Genomic DNA, 17,028 nt, shown 5'->3' with positions numbered 1-17,028 from the left:
TAATTGATGAAGGCAGCGATGGCTAAAATGCTAACACCACTTCATGGTAGCCATTTTTGTAGCAGTAAAAACATGACTACCCCTCAATCCTCATCACAGAAGTTAAAGGTCCCATGTCATGGCCATTTCTACTGATCATAATTCCATTGTTGAGGTCTACTAGAATAGATTTATACTGTTCAATGTTCCAAACTCACATTGGTTTCTCATTCAGCATCTCTGTATAGCATGTGTATTCACTCTCTGTCCTACACGGCTTGTTGGAGCTCCTGTTACAATGGCGTTTGTTAGACACCAGTAATGAAAAACAGATGAGAATGCTGCGTGGGGTCTGGGTGCCGTGTTGGCGGGACGTTGCGGGGCTCGCTGCTGTGAGGGCGGATAGTGTGAGCTGGGTTACTGGTGTCGTTTCCTGGTTGCTGCGTGTGGTCTGCGAGACTCACACACTCGTATCCTGGCTGTGAGTTTGTGTGTGTGCTCAGGCTGAGTTCAGGCTGAGTTTCGCGTTGTCTCAAGTTGAGAAATCCACGGAGCTGCAGCTGAGAAAAGATAAGGCTGAGAGTGTGAGAGTGTGTGTGTGTGTGTGTGTGGAAGTCCGGGCCGTTACGTCACTTACACCCTTACGTCACTATGACACAGGAAGAAAAACATGTAAAAAAGAAATATCTCCAACGAGGCGTTCTGGGGCATTCACTGGTATTTTCTGTGTTAAGAGTTTTACTCGCTACAGGGTGTACTTTGAGGGTTTGTGACTCTGCAGACCGTTTACATGTAGAAAAACCTTCATAACACACAAGGGGGCGGGTAATAACCAGAAAAGCATGGCATGAGACCTTTAATTTATGCCGATCTTGCTACATAATTCAGGCATAAAGAATGAAAACTGATGTGTTATTGAAATAATTAAGTCGTACCATGTTTTATAAATATCAGATTCAAAGAGATAATACCTCTAAACCCTCCCTTTTATCTCTGATCAGCTTTGGTTTGGATTTGGTCATTAACAATATTTTTCTACTATCAAACCTTTTCTAGAAATTAAACTCCAGGTTCTTGGTCCTTTATGAGGGTCACATGCTGTTATTGAAAATGTCATGATGCATCGACCCCCATAAATGTATTTTTGGGGAGGAGTAACGTTTCCACAGCCCTGTTTTTTTAATATGCTACCCACCACAGTGCCACAGATATTCAGAAGAGCTAGCAGGGTAAGTTCTGCGCTCCTCGAGTTCACACACGCTGCTTCCTGTGAAAGATACGGCGCGACTGTAGCCTGAGGCAGCTGGAGTCCATGTGCTGGGAATGTAGGGCACGGAGCGAGGAGAGTGGCGTCCTTTTTCAAAATAGTTCAGCAGGACACGCTGCGACAAGGGAAGACGGTTTAGTTCAAAGTCCCACTGCTGAAGTGTATTAAGGATGGAGAGGGGACAGTGTGTGTGTGGGGGTGGGGCAGGTTATTGAAGGAGGGAGGTGGGTCTCCTTCTTTCCCCTCATAGTAGAATTTTGACTCCTCCCTGCGGGGACTGGGCGCCCTGGGAGACGCCTCGAGGAGGAGCCGGTCCGAACTCTAACCGCTTCACTAGACTGCAAGACAACATGTAGCAAACACACATCAGCAAACATCAGATTTACTTCCTATTCCCATTATTGGTATTATTTTGGTTCTATTTTGTTAATTTCATTGCATCCTCTGCTTTTTCATTTGTGTTTGTATGTTTGTTTTATGATCCTATACAAATATTTGTTTGTAAAAAAGTATCTGAGTACTTAGAAAAGCAATATTAAAACAACATGTATTGTTGTTATTATTAGTAGTTTTATTATAACTGGTTGGCCTCACAGACAAAAAGAAAAAGATAACGTTAAAACAATTATTTATATATTTATATTTAACATATGATAATAAATAATGTTGATTTTGTACTTTACATCACAAAATCACAAGTGCAGGGTATTTTAAGGGGTTCTGCAATATATTGATATTACTGTATAGGCTACAACACTATAAATGAATATAATACTCTGAACTTTCTTGACTGTTATAGCTATTTCATATTTTGTGAAAGCACCAATAGTTATCCTTACTATATCAATATTGATATAATTGATTAGAAATGTGTGATTGTTTTTTTTTTCCTTCACATCGCTGAGACCTGTAAGAACGATTCTAATAAACCAGCACAACTGACTTTATGTAAACATTGAAATCACCACAGGAACCAGTTTGCTCTCCAGCCTGTGCAGCCGCCTTTGTCCTCACCTGTCGTACTGAGGGGGGGGGCTCATGCTGCTCGCCTGGACGTCAGACCCCCTCTCTAAAGCAGAGGGACTACCGGGGCCAGCTGAGAGTGCAGGTCTGCTGACAGACGTGTCGTACACAAAGTCTCGACAGGACGCCAACTTTGACTCCAGATTCTGACAGGGAGGATGCAAAGTAGTCAGCTCACTCATCAAAACGAATTATATTTAGTGATAACACATTTCTGTTTGGCATGTTTTCACTGAGTACTGTAGTATAACATTCAAATGGCTTACTCCAACTTTTCTGAGCAGCTCCCCGACAATGTTGAGTGCAGATATTCTAGCAGATGTGGTGAGGGGAGTTCCCGTTAGACCATCGCCTAAAACAGAACAGATAGAAACAGGTAAACACATAGTAGGTTATGATGACGTTTTTATATCGCTGTAGATTTAACTGCAGCTAAACGTGTTCTTGTTACCTCGCCGTATACTGGAAGGAGGGGGGGTAGCGAATGAGCTGATGGGCTTGGCGGGTGTTACTGGGAAGGCAGTGTTACCGGAGGGGGGGCACAGCAGGTCTGCGTCTTTGCTCAGGCTGCTGGACGGCCGTCTGTCCTTGTGACGCACAGCCAGCTCCTGCCGAAGGTCTGACACAAACAGGAGGGGGTCATTTTCATACAAACTCACAGAAAACTCATAGTCCATGTTATGGATGTCCCTGGAAGTTATAAGCCTCCCTACACGCTTCTTCTTCACTGGATAGGGTAGAAACACAGGATTTTTTCTAGAAAAAAATGTAGCATGAGGGCACTAACGTTAATTCTGGCCAAAATGTTGGCCCCGCCCACTTTCGGGCAAAAATAATGTATTAGAGCCAAGCAGAAAATAATAGCTTCTTCATGTCTTAAAGTTGCTGAGTCATATACTGCACCTCAGACAACACATACATCCAGAGTTAGGGTTTCTTTACTTCCTCTACAGAAAAAAGGACAATAAAAGAAACAATCTAATTCAGAAATCACAGTTTAAGTGTTAGGCTGCTGCTACTGCCTGAAGCATGAATTCAGGTTGAGTTCAGAGAAAGGTTTTGACCAAATGTCCCAGAGACATTTAATAATAAAATAAAATAAATATGTATTGGTTATTTATATAGCTCCATAGTCCTGCATAAATAATGGAGTGGTACAAATCTAGCTAAATATATAGACCCTCCAGAAAAACGCGGGCAAAGATCCTTGATTATGCGGGCTAAAACCCTTGATTATGCGATTAAATATGCGGGGTTTTATGTGATTTTATGCGGTGAAATTGCGGGAAGTTGCGAAATATGCGGAAAGTTGCGAAATATGCGGGGGAAAAGAATAACAATTTTTTTAAATATTGAGCCGTCTTATTTATTCTCTCTCACACACACACACACGACGAGCACCACACACACCAGACACACCACACACACAACCACACACACACACACACACACACACACGACCACACACACACACACACACACACACACACACACACACGCACACACACCACAACACACACACACACAACACACACACACACACACACACACGACACACACTGGACACACACACACACACACAACACCACACACACCACACGACACACACACACATTTATCGGGTAAGAAAATGTTCAATTATATTTGTAACTTAACACAAGAACCTATCATTTCCGGCAATTGCAATCACCGTCCAACCACACCGCTCGTCTCATTAATTTCATTCTGTCCGAGTTATAAATTTTTATCAAAAATAACGAAAAAGGGCGGTATAAAGCGGTCTGAGAGACGTATAAGCGTTTGAAGGGGCGGTATTTGTAGTGTTTCTTGGGGGGCGTACAAATTAGCGTATTAGTTCCGTTAAATCGGGCGAATAGTTCCTAGAACGGGGCGGCAAAAGAACCTCCGCAGATTAATCGCTGGGATCCGTTGGTAAAGAGGATGTAAAAAACAGTCCCCTCCTTCCTCGGTAGTTATCACACGACACCCAGGTTATCTCCTGTTCTTCGTCCACTTCACCTGGTTAACCTCGCTGCGACCGAGGTCATACTCTTACCCATACAACTAAAGGCCGCGAGTCGCGAAGCCAGTCATACTCATATGTATTACATAAAAGTACCAACGGAAGAATATGGTTAGTTTTTTACTTTTATGACGTGATCAGTAATAAAACAAAAAAAAAGAGAAATACGCTGTGTGCAACTACGTAGACCACTTTTTTTGTTCGACATTTCTGTCGAGATTCGACTGCACACGAACGAACCTACAAAATGAAAGACAAAGCACACAGCATCGGTATGAGTAAATCAAATCACTGACGGAATGGAGGGAAGAGCGAAACAGAAGATATGAGTATACAAACTGACGGCTACACCGAAATGGCCAATCGCGTGAGTCGTTTGGCTTTCTTGTCCGCAGCAGCAGAAAGCATTTTCGAATGTTTGAATGAATCAAAGTGGGTCGTCACCGTCGATTTTCTCTTATGCTCCAACACACAGTTGCACGGGGTGCAGAATAGTTTCCCCCCACTTTTTGCCCGGTCTTTAGTAGAAATGTTCGTCGGTAAATGAGATGGATTAGATTTTTTCATCTTGGTGTTTTCTCTATCGTGTGAGCTCCACACGTTCACTCTATACAGTGTTGTTTACATTCTGTGATGCGCGAGCTGATGACGTCACGACAAAACGAGTTAAAAAAAATTTCCCTCAATTTTGTGTGGAAAAATGCGGGGATTATGCGGCCTTTTGATAAATCTGCGGCATTTTAAAAATCTGCGCCATTTTGCTGATTATGCGGTAAATTCTGCGATCGCAGAATCGCGTTTTTCTGGAGGGTCTAAATATAGTTTAAAAGCTGAAAAACCCACAGTACAATTTTGCCTGTATATTTTCTAAGTACAGTATAATTTCCCCACAATCTATTATATATATCTCTTAATCTAGATTACAGTTAAACAACAACACTATGGCTTTTAGAACATTACCTTCTAATCCTTTAAAAAATGAAAAAGGCAAAAACCACATAAAATGGGTAATGAAAAAGAAAAAAATACATACAAATCTACATCCTTTATATGACATTTGGCAGTACAAATTAACATTTGACACAACTACACATTAGATCACGATAAACAGGAAGCATAGCACAAAAACACCAGCACCCAGGATTTAGAGAATTGATCCAGCTATCAAAATTCACTGAGTTAGGCATACGTATGAATTTTTAGACATATCAGCAGTTCTTGTGAACTTGAGAAGCTACTGTGTGTGTGTGTGTGTGTGTGTGTGTGTGTGTGTGTGTGTGTGTGTGTGTGTGTGTGTGTGTGTGTGTGTGTGTGTACCTCTGGATTCATCCTTCAGCCTCTGCACAGACTCCAGCAGGTTCTCTTTCTCGTCCAACTCGCTTTCCAGAAAAGCGTTCCTCTCTATGACGTGGTTCATCCGCTGCTCAAAGTCCTCCAGAGACATGATGGTGGCTCTGGGACACGCAAAAGAGGACAGGCCATTACAAGTTAACATCACTAAATCAGAATGTGCATGTATTTCCTGTGTGTATTACAGTCTAATTGCGTGTGTGTATGCGTGTTAAAAGACACTGACCTTTTAGTCCTCTCCAGGTCATCGTTGGACTGCTCTAGCTCTCTGATGTATTTCTGCAGGTGATCTCTCACTGCTGTGGTTTGTGCCAGATTTTCCTCCAGGGTTGATATGTGCCTAAAAGCGTCAGAATGCTGCGTCTCAAATTTTTCCTGCAAGCAGACATCCCATTATCAGACACTGATAATTTATCAATGCAGCTGTCAGCATTTTTTAAATCTGTGTATTATTTAGTCTCTAGAGTTGCCCTTTCAATCTTCATTCTCATCTCCAACAACCAATAAGCAATCATAGGTTTTTAAGCACAATCCTGCATTCACTTCCCTTATTTATGTTCTCTTCCCCGGGGACAACTGAACTAAAATAGCAGTCAGCTGCCTTACAGCTAGGCAGCGATTGTCTTCATGGCAGTAGCAACTACACGCTGAATTAGGGTGGGCTGGATCCGGCTGGAACACATCATTAACTGGAGCACCACATCTCACAGTGCTCTGTAGGGACCGTGGCCTATTTCTAATCAAGGTTCTCTACCTTTATGTTTTCCAATTCCATGCGTAGTCGGTTGTTGTCTAATAGCAGATCTTTGTTTCGAGTCTCACACTGCTTCAGCTCCGTTTCCAGCTCCGCTTCATAGTCTCGACTCATCTGCTGAAACTCCTGCAGCTCCTCCTGAGCCTCATCAGCCCTGAGGACAAAACAATGTTGTTGATTAACATGTGTGGAGCTTTAATGCATATATTATTACTATTGTATAAGGTAACCATTAAACTATCTCTAAGGGGTAGTGTTTTCCTTATGGTACTATGGAAGAATTTTACCTTTGCTGATGTGCCTCAGCCTGCTCCTTCCAGAAGCCCATCTCCTCTTCTAGGGATGCAAACTTGTGTGTTGGCTCCACCATGTCTGCTGCTTCGTGTCAGGGTGATGGGGACGGGAAGCGTATCTGTATAGTAACATAAAAAGGGTTCTTATCTGCCATAGGAGCACTGGCATATGTACCATTCAAACAACACAACTGTTACGGTTCGGAAATGCTAACAAGGTAGCTAGCTTTAGTCTAAAGCGTTAGTTTGGCCTAATTAGGTTAGGAATGGTAAAACAACTACAATGTGTTTGAACATATATTTCTATCAAGTACGAAATGATACCAATAGAAACTGAACGCGTTGACTTCTTTTTAAAGCTAACACCGGTGTTGTGAAGTGTATACGATGGCTAAGCTTTTCGGCTAAGCTAATATAGCTAAGTTAGCTAAGCGACTTAAAGCTGACCAGAGTTCTATCCCAACACAGAGAGAACACAGAAACTCAGCAGACTCACCTGCTTATGAAGGAACGATTAAAACATGCTATAACGAAGGGAATTTATTAGGAGGTAAGACTTATTTTCCAGAATTTACGTTTTGAGACTGCACAAACTAATCTCTCATTACGTTAAGACGGTGCTCCTCTCACCAACCAAATTTAAACGACGCCTCAGTTCTCGAAAGCCATTGGTCAATAGAGATGACGTTGTGAACATATTATCCAATCATGTTACTCTACGAACTTCAACTCAACTCCACAATACAGGCAAAGTTGTCCTACTACCCCCCTGTTGATGGTGCAATAACAACAAAGAAGTGCTGTCTGTCCCATGGAAGTACAAAAAAGTGGAAGTACAAAAGAAAAGTTAGTTAGAAAATCGATTTATATTATCGATGTGGTTTTTTGTTCCAATAAAAGAGTCACTGCTCAATGGAAAAACATTAATGCGCAAACAACAGCCTTTTATGTATCATGTTTATTAAAAGGGCAGTTTTTTGCAAATTGTTTTTTTCAACACACAGATATAATTAAAAACAACAATATTAAGATAATCACTGCCTCTGACAGACTTTGCCTCTGACAACAGATGATATTGACATTGTATTCCCCAAATGAATATATTAATTAATCTATCCTTTAAAACACAGAGCTGCCATCAGTCAATCCGTTTAGACAAACCAGGCTCTTTCAACATGTACATACAGTACACCACCTGTTGTTAACATCACACTTATGCATACATAATCACATACTTTCTAGTCAAAACTGCTCCAGTGGTTCTTATCCTACCTAACAACTTAATGTTAATGTATGCTTACTCTGGATGGACACACTCACCAACCACTACATGTTTGTATTACTTTACCTCAACTATAAATACATGGATACCCTATGGTCAGAAACTTCTTTCATTCTAACATAAAGGGCAGGAAGTTGTGTCTTGAAACTGGAATATGAATGTACAGATATCAGTCCAAGTAACATGGCTTATATTCTACGTTATAATTGGAAGGCATTTAAGATCCTGAGAAAAGTACCATGTAGAAAACAAATAGAAATAAATACATTTCAGGGTAAAAACAAGTTGGTGGTCAGAAATAGATTCCTAGCTACCTAAGAAACCTGTCCTTGGAGTATTTACATCTACTAAAAATAAGACATCTGAGAAGTAAAATATCTGTAGTCAAGTTAATACAGACTTTGTCAGGGACCATAGGTGTCCCTCGTTTTGATAAATGCAGAACCAGAAATTCAGGTAACTCCAAGTGCACACATTTTTCTCCGTTTTTCAGAGCAGGGCTTATCCTGTTCAAGTCAACCATTCAGGAATAAGACAGAAAGGTCTGGAGAAAAGAAAAAGAAAAAGATTCAATGTTAAATCCACCACATAATATCCTCTTTTCACTTAAGTGACACAGCCTCTTTTAGAAGACTCAATATTGTTCCTTACCTCAGAGGAATCATTCTTCTGCCTGTTTAGTTTCTTTCTTTTTCTTGTGTTGGCACGCCTTCTTACCGTCCAACACATCAGTCTTCACCTGACCCAGAGTGCGCAGCAGGCACATGGTGTCGAAGCCCTCATCTCCGGCCTCTTGCAACAACTCAAGCACCTATAAATAAAACACCATACTTATTATTAAAGAATAAGCAAACACAGGTTACATATTTTAGAGGGCCAGTTAAATAAATATATTTTTGTCACATACCTGAAGAACTGTTTTTAGATCTAGGTGTTTTTGGTGTGAGTTGCTGAGTGTTGTGTTTGAATATAATGGAACCTAAAAGGCACTCGCAACATGCTTGTGGTGTTTAAAGCAGACAAAAATACATTTGAAAAACTCTCAAGAAATCATGGCCATGTTAGTCAGTTAAACCACAGACCTTGCTATGAGTGGTTTCATTAAGGAACTGTTTTCTTGCTACCAAACTACACCTTCGCCACACAGAAAGAAGCAGAAGGAGTGCTTACTTGTTGGCAGGTGTAGTTCGGCAGAGAGAAAGCAGTTCCTGTGTGTAACTGCTCACAACAAAGACTGCAGATGATCTTGAGTAACAGGGTCATGATTCCTGGAAGAGATATTGCTGTTGAGTTTTAATGTTTTTTTGTGGCACAACACAAGTGGAGTGCCATCAAATGTTCTTATATTGGAGAGAAGGCATGCATCTTTAAGATCGATAACTCCAACACTCACATTAAAAAAATCTAGATGAATAAATGGCACTACAAGTAAGAGGAAAAACATGTATTCTTTATTTTTTGGGGAACTGTCCCTTTAATGTTATATGTAGATCTTTGTCGACCCACCTGCAGACACTTAAATGACTTGAGTTCGCTCAGATTCTCCTCCAGGAACAACAGGTAGATACTGAGGTCGTTGTAGAAGGGCGTCACCACGCCCAGAGCACCGAAGCCCGGCAGCAGCTCATACGGTCGGAGGAAGTTGGAGCTCTGGCGAGCTGGTCCAATAGCAGCATACACCACCAGAGGAGTGAGAAGTACATACACCCCAAAGTTGATGTAGCTGAGCAGCCTGAAGACCCCCACTGCTACGAGCTTACACTGCACAGCAGCCGGCACCATGCTGTTGTTCTTCAGCACGCCTGTACGCAGGTCGCAGGGGAACTCATCGGTCAAAGAGGCCAGGCGGATGTAGTAGCCGAGGAAGATGCAGGCCAGCAGGAGGGTGAGCAGAGTCAGGCCCCGACATGAGAGGTACTTCACCACCAGAGAGCGAGATAAGCGCTTGGTCTTCAGATATTGCTCCACTAAAGGGTATTTGAAGCAACCCTCGGTCAGATCCAAACCACTGCAGCAGAAAAAAAGGAGTTTAGCATGAAAAGGATATGTGTTAAGAAAGGCAAATGTCATAGTATTCATATGAAAAACATCAAGAAATATGGTTCCCTACAACAACAGGATTGTATTTTATTTTTTCATTACCCATAACCAACACATCCTTAGAAGCTTATTCAATGTTGTTTTCGTATAAACTCTTTCCGATATTAACTTTTTTAATGGACACAACATATGTGCGTTTCATTAAATGGTTTGAAGACTCTCATTCACTGGCCTTAGTGATTTAACAATAATCAAAATCACACATATTTATTGGTATTATAGAAAATTGCTTTCAATTTGATAACATTTTGTAGAGAAATGGGGCTTCCTGGTGAAAACTGGTACAGTTCAAGTGTCATATACGTCTGGTTTTCTATGTATATGAAGTACATTAAAGTGGCACTAATTAATATTTTTTATATAAACAACTCTGAGCTTGCCGTCAGCTCTACGAGGCATTTAAGATTTTTTTTGGCAATCTGTACTGGTGAACATAGTAACTCTAAACTGTGCTTCATACTGTATCTGCTGAAAGTAGAATAAGGCAACTTATTGCAAACCACTTCATAACACATTCATTCTCACAGGAAATTAAAGCTAATGTAACTAAGTACATAATAGAGCCGAATAACGCAGTGTTTACCTCTGTGTGTCCTCAGGCGAACCTTTGCTATCAAAGGACGCTAGATTCTTGGCAAGTCTGATGGAGCGGTTATAAAAGCGGTCCAGCTCCTCCATGATGAAGTTCAGGTCAGAGGAGAGGTGCGGGGCAGCTGTGAAGCGCCAAAACAGGGCCGGGATGTACAGGAGGATGGCCAGGGAGAGCAGGGTGTATGGGAAGAACTGTGGGGGATCAAAGGGAGACAACAGGAGAGATACATATTTAAAAAAAAAGATTTCTGGAAATTTTTTTGTGAACTTTTAAGATTAGAAAGCATGCACTGATATGTTTTAAATTGTATTAGAAATCAGATTCCAACCTGTTTTATTGGTCAAAGTGCTAATGAAATTAAAAATATAAAGTGAATGAAACTTATTGTGCACTTATGTTATGTTTTCAGTTTACCTGTATTTTTTAAGTTACAATGTGTTAAACAAGTTCCTTAAATTATATGAACTTAATATGTGTGCTTCTTACTTACAAATGTATAGAACCTGTGGATAAAATAAATGTAATTAAAGTCAACATTCGAAAGTATTTAGTAAACGATTGGTCAATGAACTACTGCTCTACTATTTTTTTTAAACTGAAAAAGTCACTTCAAACTGTTTTGGATGACTTATGTACTTGTACTTAAAGGGGCCCTATTAGGCTTTTGGGGGGTTTCCCCTTTCTTGTAATGTGTTATATAAGTTTTGATAGATGGTCTGCAAAGGCTAAAATCCCAGAACTCACGCCAATTTGTTAGGGCTCCAACACATTGTGCGTGATAGGCTAAGGCAGTGGTTCTCAAACTTTTTCTTTGGAGAAAAGAAATAGTCGGGCCCCCCCAACACAAATAGTCAGGCTCAGTGGCGGTGCCTGAGATTTATTTTGGGGGTGCTGTGGGGTAGCTTGACGTTTCATACAGGGTGCTCAAACATTTAGGATTTTCCATTGATGTACCGGTCGCTACAGTGGAATTTTCTACTACAACAATCCCCACGCATATACACAACGTACCCGCAACTGTTAAAATGAAGGTTCGATAATCAGCTCACGGCATACAGGTGTAAGCAAGGGTAAAGTGCTATTTTTATAGGTGGTGTGTGGACCTCCTCTAGGGGGGTCCGGGGGCAAGCCCCCCAATATCAAATTTTTTTTATCTCTTATTTACTTTTTGTCCATACTTTATCATAATACTGGTCATTTTGTTCTTATTCAAATTTTCCCCCTCACTAAACATCTTATAGACCTTTAGACAATGTCCAAGACAAAGTTTACACAACAACTCGCATCATACGACGAGGACACCACAGGAGTATGGAGAGAGTCGTAGGCGGACAGGACACAGAACTCCTCGGGTGGTCTAAGATTACGACGGACAGGAAGTCTACAAGAGAGTACTCTCGTGTTTTTTAGAAGGGTCCCGAACCCCGGGGCGCCAACGCGAGGGGGGACTACTCTAGCCTCGGCCTATTGCCCCTTTGAAGTGGACACGGCAGTTTTTTCCCCTCCAGTGCATAGTTAGTGTGGTGCAATACTTAGTTCTATCGTGGGAAACATGGGGGTAACGAAACATGTTGAGACTCCGACAGCGCGACTGGAGATGGCACAGACACTCAAAGTATAGCGTCGAGAGTAACAGCTTAAACGAGAAGAGGAGTATCGTTGAGGCAAGCGCTCTCTCAATACAGACACCTATACGCCCAATATACCCCACCCTAACATATTATCAAAGTTCTTTCATGCGCGTAACTTACTATTATCTTAAAAGTACAAAATGACGGCCACTTTCCACGCTCCTTACTTACAACCAACCATGTTTACCTTTTAGGTTTACAAACGTGGGGGAACCCAACTTTAGCCAGTAGATGGAGTGTGACTGATCGGAGCGACACACACACACTTACAAACGAAGCACCAAAGACGTGCGGAACAGACGAACATAACAGCGACAACCTGAAAATAACGAGAGCCGCCTTTGGGAGTGTTCTTGTGGCCGACAACAATACCGACGACGACTGCATGCATGAGTCAAAGAAAGCGGAAGGCTTTCCAATTAATACGGTCTCAAATATGTCGAAGTTTCAACACTAAATAGTAGACTTAAACCGCTTTGTCAAATTATAAGACTTTCGGTTCGAAAACAATAACTTAGTCAGTACTTTATTGGTTGTGACCAGTGGCGCTGAGACGGCACAATAAATACTAATGAATGCGAAAAGTAAGTATTACAATCGGCCTCCCTCCCCCGCGCGACGCCTTCTCGTCGGTCACTCCGACTAAGTAAGAAGGACAACTAATGTTCGAAAGTTTGTACGGAATTGTTTAACAGACATAAAACGTGGGGCCTCGGAAATAATTGTTTACATTAATGGTGACCAAATCGTTTGAGACCCACTGAGATAACAATGAGAGAGTCCTTTAGCTCACTGAGTCTCTCAGTATCAGTCAGTCAGTGGAGGAGAGGACTCTCCACTTTGTTGTTGAAAAAACTCCTTATATCCGTTAGCATAGCTCGCTAGCACCAGAAGCTAACAACAACGATCTCCGGTACCGGTGCGCTCTCTCTCTCTCTCGCGCACGCACACAAAATGGCTCGTTCCACACACACACACAGAGCCAAGCTTTAATGAAACACAGAGACCCAGACGTAATAGTACTGTATCATATTATTTTCTAATCAATAATTTTTCAAATTATGATTTTTTTTTTTTTTTAATAGCCATTTTTCCTCCTGGTCTCTCGCGCCCCCCCTGTCATGCCTCTGCACCCCCCAGGGGGGGCGCGCTCCCCCACTTTGGGAACCACTGGGCTAAGGGAAAGGACATCTCTAAGCAGTTGACCAATAACAACAGAGCCGGTCAGCTAACCAATCAGAGCAGACTGGGCTCTGGTTTCAGACAGGTTGAAAACAGGCAGTACGAGAAAAATAAAGAGCTTTATGAACATTAAAGCATGGAAACATGTTACGGTAGAGCAAAAGAATACAATTACGAAACTAGAACTTTTGCATAATAGGGCCCCTTTAAATTAAGATATATTTGGACATATTCTCGCCCATCCCTTGATTAAATAATACTGGTAGAGTCTTAACAGTATTACGAATTTAAAACATCCCACTACCTACCACTTTTAGCATTGATGATTGTCAGTGATGGTGCATGCTGGGGGAAAACGTATGTACCTTGTGCAGCCATAGCTGTGAGTCGTCCCCTTGTTGCTGTACTGCTGCCCAACAAAACGAGTCCACATATGCAGCCTGCCTCCAAGAGAAGTTAGTGGGAGCAAAGCAGCTGATCTGGGTACCTGGGGAAATAAACAGAATAATTAGTCAGAGACAAAAACAAATAACAACAACTATTGTCAGCCCTCCCTCCTCTGAGCTCATGGCCTAATTTGTTGGTGGGTTGTTGTCAGTATACTTTGTGTCAATAACTATACCACCCTCTATATGGGGAGTGTTCATTACATCACATACGACCCAGATAGTCACCAGACAGTAACGTTTTGGCAGCACAGGGGCTGTCCCATTAAAATGAAAGAATGATGATTTTAAACAAATACAGCACATTCCCACTACAGCATCCTCATGATCCACTCTGATTGTGACACATAGACATATAACTAAATGCTAGTTATAGCAATTATAGTATGAGTCATATTCGTGCCTGTTGCATAAAGTAAATCACTGGGATTTCACATAATTGTAGGAAAGATCATTATGTCAATTGATGCCTAACTTGTACACGTTTTGAATGCAAATAGAAAATGATTATTTATAACTAGTGAATTACCTTAGTACATTTACTCAAATACTGTATTTAACCAACATTTTGAGGTACTTTACTTGAGTATTTCCATTTTATGCAACTTTACACTTTTCTGCACGTACATTTCGTAACAAATGTTTTGATTTTAACTTCACCATGTTTATTATTTTAACAGGACTAACTTTTCAAATTCAGCGTTCAATACAAAATATGATCAACTAATATATATTATAAAAATGAGCTCCACCTTTACATGCTGTAACATTATATATATATATATAAACATGAATACATTAATAACAATAATTATCCATTTATATGATTCTGAAATGGGCCATTCTGTGAATTTAGTACTTTTACATTTATATCTTAAGTATGTTTTGATACTGATATAATAGTACTGGAACGGAAGACATTTTCTAGTGATATAGCATTTCTTCACATGGTGTTGCTATTTCTGAAAACTGTTTTAAAAATATGATCCATCCCAAATATATCAATGAAGGAAGAAGGATGAAGACATTTAGCGGGGGATACTATATAAGTAACAACTGTAAGAAGAAAAGAAAGAAAATGTTATCCTTTCTTTGTGACTGAATTAATAAAAAAAGCCTTTTATATATCAGAAACCTCAATCCTGTCACTGACATGTAATACTGGGATACTTGAATATAACAGAGCCATTGTTCTTATTATACAGTAAGTAATACCTCTACTATGATGACAGGTCCAAATGTCTGCTGCATCTAATTGATCTAATATGTTGTAAAGTCAATACATCTCCTCCTTTGTGATTGCTATAGATTAATTAAGTCAAATCTATTTGGGCTTTCTGCCATAATGCACATTCACTTAGTATGATATGATAACATTATATGTCCATAATCATCAGAGGTGGGACAAGTGCTCTTGTACTTGAGTAAAAGTAGAAGTATTAGAGTGTAGGAATACTCTGTTACAGTAAAAGTCTTGCATTCAAAATGTTACTCAAGTAAAAGTACAAAAGTATTAGCCGGAAAATATGCTTAAAGTACCAAAAGTAAAAGTACTTATTATGCAGATTGGTCCATTTCAGAATATTATATGTTTTGATTATAATTATTGATCATTAAAGTGATATCAAAGCTGGTAAAGATGCATCTAGTTTGAATGACTTTGTATACTGCATATCTTGTAAATGTACTCCAGGTGTAACTAAAGTCTGATTTAAGTGTTGATTATATTTCACATTATAAATCCAAATATGCAAAGTAACTAAAGGTAATACATAAATATAGTGGAGTAAAAGTACACGATTAACCTCTGAATTGTAGTGGAGTGGAAGTACAAAGTTCCAAAAATGGAAATGCTCAAGTACCTCAAAATGAGTAAACGTACTTAGTCACTTTACACCTCTGATAATAATTGTGTCTTTCAGTCAAAGCTCCATAATACACATTGTCTGGAGACATGCAGTGTATTGGATGCTAGCAGTAGGCTATACTTGCAGATAATGATAACAACAGGCTGCAGGCATTATAACCTAACAAGATTACATGGGTTTGTTAACCCATGTTTGTTGGAGCTGTAGATATATATTTTTTTACTCTAACCGCCAATTTGTTTTGGGGAGATATTCTACTGTTCTTTTCAGTAATACAAATCAATAATGCACCAGTTAGTATGCCTAAAGTTTCCATCATTGTTTTTGTGCAATAGCTGCAGCAGCCTGCAACACTGTCTGTGCGTGAGATGAGCAGAAGGGTGGGGACTTTAACCACACCTTCTCTGGTATTCATTCTTCACGCCTTTCTTTTTCTGGGCTTTTACTGAATATACCACTCTAAATGCATCCACCTTACATGTGCCTTTAACTGTGGTTCAAAGAAACACATGTGCTACAGCAGTGTTAGCGTGGCAGGTGGAGAAAGACAAAGAAGCTCCACCAGGATCCCCACCGGCTGGATAGACTTCGAATTTTCTACATGGTGAACATTTAAGGGGTAAATAACCTGAGTTTGCTCCTGACAGGATGCTCACACACATTCAACAACTCACCCACTGACACCTCCTGAGCAAAAGCGAGGGAGATGAGAAACAAAGGCAGCCCCACCGCGAGAAACGTGACTATTTTGTCCACCGCCAGCTCCAGACGCACCCCTTTGTACTTGGGCTCCGTGGGGTCCTTTAGCAGAAAGTCGGAAAAAACGTACTCGGTGGCTACGTGGGCTATCGCCATGACGGACGGGAACAAAAAAGACCTGGTGTGGTCTAATTGACGGAAGGTTCAAGTATCTTCTTAATGAGCGAACTTCGGCTGAGGTTTGACTTAATTTAAACCCCCGTCAGTGTAGAAATGTGAGTGATATATACAACACTGAGGCGCTAGTGTTTACCCATCTCCATTCACTCCTGGGACGGATGGTTGAACCTGCTGTCCCGTTACTGTGACCCAGACATCACAGGGGGACGAGCCGCCTGCAGGCCGCTAGAGGCCGCTACTGTGCCGTAACGTGCACCTGCCTGGCAACAGCCTGATAGTTCACTGTAATAATAGCACATGGACATTAGATTTTCTTAAGTGTTTACTTCTAAGTATCAATAATGGATAATAATATTAGA

General features: G+C 40.8%; 2 protein-coding genes across 2 annotated transcripts; both read right to left on the bottom strand.

Annotated features, from left to right (window-relative positions):
- Window positions 1-750: 750 nt before the first annotated feature.
- Window positions 751-7,307, bottom strand: LOC104941200 (nuclear distribution protein nudE homolog 1). The gene is made up of 9 exons (XM_010766266.1): window positions 7,186-7,307; window positions 6,684-6,808; window positions 6,397-6,550; window positions 5,869-6,017; window positions 5,610-5,746; window positions 2,721-2,888; window positions 2,536-2,621; window positions 2,261-2,415; window positions 751-1,584 (listed from the first exon to the last, which is right to left on the bottom strand). The coding sequence occupies exons 2-9, from the start codon at window positions 6,764-6,766 to the stop codon at window positions 1,491-1,493; spliced, it is 1,026 nt and encodes a 341-aa protein (XP_010764568.1). The 5' UTR covers window positions 6,767-6,808; window positions 7,186-7,307; the 3' UTR covers window positions 751-1,490.
- Window positions 7,308-7,646: 339 nt separating this feature from the next.
- Window positions 7,647-16,833, bottom strand: LOC104941199 (pannexin-1). The gene is made up of 6 exons (XM_010766265.1): window positions 16,465-16,833; window positions 13,842-13,963; window positions 10,655-10,854; window positions 9,478-9,979; window positions 8,623-8,782; window positions 7,647-8,515 (listed from the first exon to the last, which is right to left on the bottom strand). The coding sequence occupies exons 1-5, from the start codon at window positions 16,643-16,645 to the stop codon at window positions 8,633-8,635; spliced, it is 1,155 nt and encodes a 384-aa protein (XP_010764567.1). The 5' UTR covers window positions 16,646-16,833; the 3' UTR covers window positions 7,647-8,515; window positions 8,623-8,632.
- Between the last annotated feature and the right edge of the window lie 195 nt (window positions 16,834-17,028).

The sequence above is a fragment of the Notothenia coriiceps genome, unplaced genomic scaffold (genome assembly GCF_000735185.1).
Source record: "Notothenia coriiceps isolate Sejong01 unplaced genomic scaffold, NC01 NC01_scaffold00003273, whole genome shotgun sequence".
Classification (NCBI taxonomy): Eukaryota; Metazoa; Chordata; class Actinopteri; order Perciformes; family Nototheniidae; genus Notothenia; species Notothenia coriiceps.
The sequence above is the reverse complement of the archived record's forward strand: the minus strand, read 5'-3'. Positions and strand labels throughout refer to the sequence as shown.